Source organism: Tribolium madens, unplaced genomic scaffold (genome assembly GCF_015345945.1).
Source record: "Tribolium madens isolate multiple individuals breed KSU strain unplaced genomic scaffold, Tmad_KSU_1.1 Scaffold_71;HRSCAF=194;Tcas5.2_LG6, whole genome shotgun sequence".
Taxonomy (NCBI): Eukaryota; Metazoa; Arthropoda; class Insecta; order Coleoptera; family Tenebrionidae; genus Tribolium; species Tribolium madens.
This window is the reverse complement of record NW_025401041.1, coordinates 1,633,715-1,643,621: the sequence shown is the minus strand read 5'-3', so window position 1 is coordinate 1,643,621 and position 9,907 is coordinate 1,633,715. Positions and strand designations below refer to the sequence as shown.

At 32.5% G+C, this 9,907-nt stretch overlaps 1 protein-coding gene across 1 annotated transcript; it reads right to left on the bottom strand.

The window, feature by feature from the left end:
• Positions 1–410: 410 nt before the first annotated feature.
• Positions 411–2,971, bottom strand: LOC123008383 (alpha-tocopherol transfer protein-like). The gene is made up of 6 exons (XM_044404154.1): positions 2,826–2,971; positions 1,336–1,621; positions 1,016–1,268; positions 856–966; positions 703–805; positions 411–568 (listed from the first exon to the last, which is right to left on the bottom strand). The coding sequence occupies exons 2-6, from the start codon at positions 1,605–1,607 to the stop codon at positions 450–452; spliced, it is 858 nt and encodes a 285-aa protein (XP_044260089.1). The 5' UTR covers positions 1,608–1,621; positions 2,826–2,971; the 3' UTR covers positions 411–449.
• Between the last annotated feature and the right edge of the window lie 6,936 nt (positions 2,972–9,907).

Sequence of the window (9,907 nt, the reverse complement as noted above, 5' to 3'; positions counted from 1 at the left end):
CGATTCGTAATGGAATATTAGTACTATCTCCATGGTCCCCTAAAACCCTATTTTGCGTACTTGATACATAAATAGCTATTACAGTGTCAAAATTTATTTTTTGTTATTAAAAATTTTGCTTGATTTAATTAAAATATTCATACTAGAGCTTCTAATAGTTTCGAATTTTAATTAATTTAATTTAATCGTTAAACGAATATTCATGTTTTCATGATTGTGTCAGAAATAAGTTTTATAAATTCATAATTTTTTGCATACAAACAATAACAAATTGTCTACTTTTTACATGAATGTGTGAATTGTAGGTATATTAGATTAGGTCTACAAGGTGTCTCATCATCACTGTTAATCGCCATTAGATTATGTTTATTCTCAGTTTTTTTTAAAGAGTCTCTAAATAAACAAGTATGAAGTATGTTATCGTTTATTTTTTCTTGTAGCCTTAAAATTCATATTAGTTGACAATCGGAATTTTTTGTTTTTTCAGGCCGTTTCGTCTCATCGACTTTAAGTGTATCCAACCAATTGAAAAAGTCCATATTTTCCAAAACATTTTTCACGTTTTGTTCTGAAACAAACGTTAAAAATTATCCATTTTCAGAAAATAAAATTACATGGGTAGAAAAAGAGAGAATGATATTTTCCCATTTGTGTGCGTAGTTTGTCTCTTTCTACCGATGTACTTCTCAGTTTAAACCTTACCCTGCAATATTTCAAGCGAAAGGGCATCACCGCCATATTCCTTTGGTAAAATTTGCTTCGGTACGTGTTTATATAACGCATCCAGAGAATTGTGGAAATAGAGCTAAAATCAAGTTTCAAAATCGTCATTGTTGCCAACTTTTAAATTGTTACCAAATCGGTTAGTTCCTTTTTCATGAAGGGTTTCATTATTGCCATCATTTTGTCGGTAAATGGGACCAAATTGACATGGTGTAACCCTTTGATTCGTACAGGGATGGCTTCCTGAATTTTACATTTTGCAAAAATTTACTAAAAACTTATACCTACTTACTTGAATGTAAACCAAATGTTTTCTAACTGCGCCTAAATTAAATCTTCTCATATGACCAAAACTGAGACCTTGTAAATCCGAAATTGACACAATTCCGTTACAAGTCCCATTCTGGTGCATATACAACATCAGTACCATATCCATACAAGTTATTTGGGTCACACAATTGTAGTGTTCAGGTCTTGTATCTATCATTTTTGTTATAACAACAATACAACCATCGGGAGTTTTCTCAGGAAGAAAAACCATCGAACTATTCGTACAAAAAATTTTGTTAAATTAATGCAATTTTTCGCAAACATGCTGTATATCAAACTCACCAGACGGATAGTTCTCGTTTCAATATTTCGATTGGTAGAACTGCGAAAATGTCGGGACATCGAGTTCGAATTGTAAAAAACTTTTCAATGGCGTTTTTTGCAACCTCGATTTTGTAGTAGCAACTCTGGAGGAAGAGGATGAGTTGGAGTTCGGTGGCTTTGGGCAAATGGGGCTGATTTTCTAGCCATTCGGAGAGGATTTTTACGTCTTCGCGTTTAAGACAATCGTCTTTTTCGTATTCTTTGTCTACGTCGATCAGTTTGAAAGACATTCTGTGGTTTTGAACTGAAATTAAGATTACTTTTGCTTTTTGTATTTAATTTAAAATGTTTTCTGTTTCAAAAATGTGTGATTCTTTTTTCTAAATATCCAACGTGCAATAATAAAATTGATAATTATGTATGATTTATACAGGGTGTTAAAAAAAGATAAAAGTATGGACCAAAACAAACAAAAAGTCGTAATAAACTTGGGTCTGCAAAGTAACAATTTCGGAGATATCAAAAGTTATTCGTTTTTTGAAACATTTATTTGCAATCTGTTTAAACAAAAAAGAGAAGCTTCAAATGAAAATTCTAAAATATCTCACATTCGATATCTCCGAAGCTGTTACTTTGCGAACCCATATTTATTAAGACTTTTTTGTTTATTTTGGTCCATAGGTACTATTACCTCCTTAAATATTTTACAATCTTTTTTTAACACTGTAGAATAAGAAACAAAATACCTCATGGATATTTTCTAATTAAAAATCAAATTCCATTAAAAAAATATTATCCGTCATTGGACTATTTTTTCGTAATTTTTTGATTTCATACGTATAGATTTAAATACATTTCTGTAGTAAAAAAGAGAAAAAACAAAAAAATATAACAATAATTTATTTCAAATTTTTATTATTAAAGTTCCTAATGGTAGTGCTAAAACTAGAATGTCTTCTTTAAATTAGTTGTAGAACAATAAATGCAAAAAACTTTTTAGTTAATTCAAAAATTATTTTTTTTTTGTACTGTTTGTTTAAATTTAAAAAACAATAATAATAAATAATCAGAGAACTTAAATTATTTAAATTATTTTTTTATTCAACATTTTTAAACCACGGTCATTGTCCCTATAAATTACGACTTTTTCATCTACAGATGTCCCAAAATAAAACCACGCTTGAAAACAGAACGCAGTACCTAATTTTTATTTTTCTCTTTTTGTGACCACTTTGTAATTCTAGTGTTGGTTTTGCAAAAATATGAAAGCAAAAGTCAAACTTTCGCTTTCTGTTGTATTACTGGTTGCTTGTAGAAAATAAATAAAATAATAATATATTTATTTTTTTGGTTAAAAAATGCGTTACGTCGTAGTTGTCAGAATTGTGGTAAAAATACCATAAACCGAAAATTCTTATACTACATAATCACTTTTATATTTTTTACTATTACAATAATAAAGTGACTTTTTTAATAATACACAAATAAAAAATACCAAGCCCACTAACCTCACAATCTTTTGGAGATAGATAGATGCACGTCATACCAAGGTTCAAACAAATTAAAATGACCATGAAAGCAATCAACATTATTCTTGTAAATAAAACATTTGCGATGAACGATGATAATTACATACCATAAAATTATATATTTATCTATTTCTATAAAACATGTAGTAATTTTAGCATCGCTTGAATAAAGATCAACATTTTTGTACTTTCTAGGTTTTAAATTAACTTTCTACTTATTTACCCAATTAAAAAGAAGAGTTTTTGCATTGTTTCTTAAAAATTAGAGTTGCAAAAATCGAAAAATAAGGCATTTAACTAAAAGCTGCAATCTAAATTGACATTTCAGTTTCATTACTGAAAAAGAATGTGTTTAGAAGATCGTCTAGTGTTGCCAGCTCAGAAAAATAAAATTCATGAGACACGATGAACCAATTTTAACACCGATTCTAATAAATAATATTTTTTTTATCCACAATCACTCTATAATAGTTATTTATTCGACGAGTTTGAGTGTAATTCGGACGGAATATTTCACCGAGTGGGTTATTAAACCACGAGTGTAACGAGTGGTTTATCATCCACGAGGTGGAATAAAGCGTCCGATTTACATTCAAACGAGTTGAATACAACATTTTATTCTTCGAATTAAACTCAACAAGGCTTAAACTTGCTTTAAATCTGTTAAAAATAATCTGACGTTTCGTATTGAAAAATGCCAAACAGTTGTCAAAACTTCCTTACACGGGAGAAAAACCGTAAATTTTGACAGTGTCGAAGAATAAAGAGACTTTATTCCACACTTTAGATGCGTATCAAGTTCCATTTTATCCATTAGTGGAATAAAGTAACTTTATTCCACTGTTAGTAACCAGCGCACCGCGTAACAGCGTACTACGTTTAACTGAAAGCACATTTGGCGTGACGTTTAAATGTCAGTTTAATTTTTAATTAAGTTTGGAATAATTTGAGCCAGTGATTGTGGATAAAACGTTATATTGCAGTCGTGTGTTATCCACTTAAGGAAATTAACCGCTCGAACTAACGTTCTCGCAGTTAAACATTCTTGCGTGGATAAAACGCTACCTAACACACTCTTACAATAAATAACTACCTATATTCTTTTATTTTTATTTCAAAACTTACCTTTTCTTTATAAGACCTTTACACTTATTAACTATTTTACACTATTTATACACTTTTAGATACAGTTTCAAAGTTTGCGCTCTTTTACGCTCGACATCTTTTAGTGCTTATTTTTTTGTTTTGTGCGATTTCCCTTATGTATGCTTTGTTAACTTATTTGTTCTTATGCTCTGTCTCTTTGTTATTATGTTTTGCATTCTTATTTGCTCTTATGCTCTCTCTCTTTCTTATCATACTTATTAGAACATGTGCACATATTTTAAAGTTTGCGCTCTTATGCACCCACCATCTTTTGACATTTATTTAAATTGCATTTGAATTTGAATTAGTGAAAAATTGCTGACTTTTGCGGAGTTTGAGGCCCGGAACTACCCTCTGGAAAGCGGGATCTTATGCCGCTGAGCCACCACGCCACTCGACATTCTCAATGTTTTAATTCAATATACAGGATACGCCAGAACTCGCGCCTCAGAGAAAAATGCCATATAAGGTAAGATACCAGGAACATGCAAAAAATGTTTAAAAAATTTTATCTATAAAAATTTTGAAGTAATGAGAGTTTAAAGTTTGCACTTTGACTCTATTTATTTCTGTTGGAAAAATACTTTTCCAATTTTTTTTTGCTATAGGCTATTAAAAGAGGAAACAAGGAAGCTGTATCCTAAATTGTAACTCTGCTCAACGTTATTTGTGGCTTTTATTGACAAAATTTTTGTACCTTTACTAAATAATTGTAAAAAAACATATACAAGATCATCGGTACCATTGAATAGACATAAAAAAATGTCAAATGTCAAAAATTGTTGACAGATAAAAAAAAATTAACATTTTTTTCATGTTCCTGGTATCTTACCTTACTTAAAATTTTCTCTGGGGCGCGAGTCTGGCGCAGCTTGTATTCATAGAGTTTTTATACTTTCCTACGTCTCTTGAACCCCCAAGAGTGATTTTTGTCGAAATTTTGGTCGACTTTTGGTATTCGAAGCGGTTTATTGCTAATAACTTTAGAATTGTGGACGCTAGTTCTTTTTGTTTAATACGGTTGGAAAGCAAATTTAATTTTTTATCATTCTGAAATTTTTTTTTGCTGCAACCAACAGTGCCACACAATATCACTAACTGCTAAATTAAATACAGACATTTTTTTATTAGTATACAGTTGGAGACAAAATACTTTGGTCGTCACTTTTCTGACACTTTAATGTAATTCAAGCTTTAACGTCAAAATGAATAACAATTTCAAATTAATGACAGCTATTATATTTTCCTATCAAAAATACAACTTGTGAACTATGATTGACAGTAGCTAAAAATAAGGTTAACAGTCCTAAAGCATGCTTTACAATTTAATGTCACTCAAGTGACATTGACTACCAAAGTATTTTGTCTCCAACTGTACATAGCCCTGCAGAAGTTAAAAAAACCGGGTCAATTTCATAGGTAGGCGACCAACATTTCAAGCTTATAAAAGGTACTAGATGTTAAAATATTCAAAACTAAAATTTTGTGTCAAGTTTGAAAGTGTCAGTTTTGAAACTTAAAGCGCAGCTTTAAAAAGTTAATACCATTTACGATACCATGTACACCAAAGTGAATCGGGAGATATAGTCCCTTCGCATAGCTCCCACGATCGCCAGACTTGACACCTAAAGATTTTTTTCTTTAGGGGTATTTAAAAATAATAATTTATACTAATGTTCCAATGCAAAATTTAGAAGAGCTGAAAAAACGTATTCGTACAGAATGTAATAATATACAGGGTTATTCATAAATATGAAGCAATATCTGAACCTCAAAAATGACCTATAAAATGATCTTAATTTAAATAATAACTCGTGTCCTATCTCTACTGATAAGAATTTTACAGCCCTCGGAATGTGGATATGGAAATTTGTTTTTTTTGTAATAACTTTGGAACTATTTGACTAAATATTATAAAATTTGGAACATTTCCCTGTGACAACATACCCTTTAAACTGGTAATCACGAAAACCGAATACATCCACTCAATTTTCGGTTCCAGCAGTTGCAGGTCACAATTGCTGTGTTTTTCAATTTTTTTGCTCTCTTAACACCGATTTTTTATTGCCCAAATCGATAGAGTAATCAATTTCGATTAAAAAACGCATAACCTTTAATATCCCTAAAATGGACCGTTTCAAAGATATTTTAATTTAAACCGCTTCGGATACCGAAAATCGACCAAAATTTCGACAAAAATCACTCTTGGGGGTTCAAGAGACGTAGGAAAGCACAAAAACTCTATGAATACAAGCTGCGCCAGACTCGCGCCCCAGAGAAAATTTTAAGTAAGGTAAGATACCAGCATAGAATATACTCGATACCACGAACATGAAAAAAATGTTTAAAAAATTTTATCTATCAAAAAATTTTGACATTTGACATTTTTTTTTATGTCTATTCAATGATACCGATTGTTTATTTGAAAACCAAAGTGTTTTCTTTTAACACGATCGATGTAGATTTTGATATTTTCTGTTCCGTTTTCTTATTTCCCGTAATAACGTAGTCGTTAAGATATGTGGGTTTTTTCTGTTTTCTTTTTTCAAGTCTTTGTTCTTCTTCAGACATTTTCTACGAATAATCTACCACAGAACTAGTAGATCCGGCTCGAAGGACCAAAATGTTTATTTGAAAACCAAAGTGTTTTCTTTTAATTTAATTTGTAGAAAATGTCTGCCTGTTATTTTTTGTATATTTTATTGAATACTAATTTTTCTTAGTTACAACATCGCCCACTATTGTACGTATTAAATCTGTCTGTAACATTTCTCCCCCCAGTGTTTACACTCCTTTCAAGTCAAATACACCAATCTTGGTTGCAGGGCGATGGTACGAACCATTTCCTGTCCAAATCCTGACCGACTGAACTTGCCCATCCTTTCCGGGAAAAACTTCCTCTACAATTCCTTTTAGCCAAGTATTTCGCGGCAATTTGTCGTCAACTATAACAGCCACATCTCCAACGCTGATAGGTTTTGTCCGTACGCACCATTTTTTACGAGGAGACAAAGTGGGAAGATATTCTTTTATCCAACGATTCCAAAATTGATCTGCTAAAACCTGAGATAATTTCCACTGGTTTCTTGGACAGAACTCTGACTTTTCTAAAGGAATCTGTCATAAAGCAGCTTTTCCTATCAAAAAATTATTTGGTGTTAAAGCTTCATCGTCTTCATAATTGGTGGACACAATTGTAATTGGTCTTGAGTTTACTAAATTTTCAGCCTCTACAAGTAAAACAAACTTCTGGCCTTAGAGCCTTTTCCTTCAAAGTCGCGGCTAATGCAGTTTTAATTGAACGCACCATTCTTTCCCAAACTCCCCCCATATGAGGAGATGCTGGTGGAATAAATTTCCAGGTCATTCCTTTGTGGGCAAATCGTTCGTTTATCTTCTTTGCATCCAACACCGATATTGCTTCTTTCATTTCACGTTGTGCTCCAGTAAAGTTTGTTCCATTGTACGACCACATAGGCACCCCTCTTCGCGCCATAAATCTTCGAATTGCCATAATTGTTGAATCCGTGGTTAGTGTATGCGCCAATACAACATGTACCGCTCTTACATTTAAACAGGTAAACCGCTTTTCATGTCTTCTTCCAATTGTGACGTCCATCGGACCAAAGTAATCAACACCTGTATGTGTAAATGCAGCCACTTTCGGTTCAATTCGTTCCTTTGGTAAATCTCCCATTAAAGGAGGTTTAGCTATAATTTTCTTATTTTTGCAGAATTGACATCTATTAACTACTCCTCGTAATAGCACACGAATTTTTGGGATCCAAAAATCTTCTCTAAGACGATTTATTACCAGCTTCTCTGTGATATTGCTCTACCAATAATCTTGTATATCCGTTGTCTTTAGGTAAAATTACTTTTTTATTTTGATCAATTCCTCTACCAGACATTCTCATAACACCATAATTGTCCAAGAACGGCGTTAGTTGAAGTAAGCTACTATTTTTTGAAACTTCTGTCAGATTTGATAAAGCTGTCATTTCCGGCCCAAAACATTTTAACTGTACCTCTCTCCAAATAAACAACTTTGCTATCATAATTTCCTCTGCGATTAAATAATTTTCAACATTTACTTCACTCTGCAGAAAGTAATGCGTCGATTTGTGTTCTTTCTTCAATAAAAATTTTCTAATTATTCTTAGAACCCAAGCTGTTATTCTTATAAATCTCTCATGTTTTGAGAATCATCCAACGTCTGGTAAAATGTTGTTTGAACCCTCAATTAATTGTATTGTACAAATAGTTTCTAAATCTTCAATTGTTGGTTGTTCTTTTTCATTTTCAATTGGCCAATTATCTTCAATGTGTTTCAAAAATTCTGGACCTTGAAACCATCGACAATCAAAATGTAAATCGGGTGTCTTTGTCCATTTTGTTGCTTCATCGGCTACATTCTGTGCAGACGGAACCCAGCGCCAATCTGCTACTTCCGAGTTTTCAATAATTTCGCCTACACGATGAGCCATAAACGATTGAAACCTTTTTCGTTCAGCACGAATCCAAGCCAATACTGTTTTAGAATCGCTCCAAAAGTATGTTCTTGAAATTTTGTAAGAATGTTCCTTTTTAATCAATTTTGCCAATCTACAACCCATGACGGCTGCTTGAAGTTCCAAACGTGGAATTGTTTGCTGTTTTAGTGGAGCCACCCTTGATCTTCCCATGACGAAAGCAGTTTTGTTTTCAGCAACAAAGTATGCTACAGCCGCGAAAGCCTTCTCACTGGCATCACAAAATATATGTAAATTTACAGCTTCTATTTCTCCCCGTAATGAAAAATAGCATCTGTTAATTCTTACTGAGTTTTCTTTAGTTCATTTAACCATAATTTCCATCTTACGAAATGTTCATCAGATATTTCATCATCCCATCCAATGCCACTCCTCCAAATGTCTTGAATTAACACCTTCATATGGATAATAAAATGTGCTAAAAAGCCCAAAGGATCGAACACTGAAGAAACCAATCTAAGTACTTGCTCTTACTCGGGATTTTTATCCCTTCTAATATTTCAGGTTTCACTTTTGAAATTTTACATTAAATGAAAATATATCTTCCTTTGGCTTCCAATAAACTCCTAGAACACGTTCTACAGAGTCTTCATTCCACTCCAAATTCTTTTCTGGCATAGATTTTGCTTTCAGTTCTGCAGAAACTTGTAAAATCTCAGAGTCGTTTGCTACCAAATTGCAGATAGTAAATCCTCCAGCTTTATGAATTTTTATCACTTGTTTAATCTTCTTTATTCCTTCCCACCGTGTGCAACACGAATCTAAATAGTCATCCATATAATGTTGGTGTATTATTGCACTTGAGGCAACTGGAAATTCTTTAGCAAATTGTTCAGCGTTAATATTCTTTACATATTGAGCTGATGTTGGAGAACAAACTGCACCAAATATCATCGAATCCATTTGATAAGTTTTTGGTGGTTTAACTCGATCCATTCCTCTCCATAAAAACTTCTGCGCTACCGCGTCTGTCGCTTTAATTCTAACTTGCGGAAACATTTCTTTTATATCAGCCGCAAAGGCTACTTTATATTGACGAAACTTGTATAAAACACCAATTAAATTGTTGTATAGATCAGGACCAGAAAGAAGAAAACTATTTAATGATTGTCCATTTGATTGTGCTGCTGCATCAAAAACAATCCTCAATTTTCCGGGTTTATTTGGATTTTTTACTCCAAAATAAGGAAGATACCACGATTTCAGGTCTGATTCTTTGTCTTCCTCGGGTTTTAATTCTCTTGCATAACCCTTATCTACGTATTCTTGCATACGTCTTTCCATAACAGTCCAGTTTCATACTTGTTATTTGAGATTCTTTTCGTTGTTTCTTCCAAAATTTTTTGAGCTTTTTGATCCTCTCTTGATCTCAGATTTTCTTTC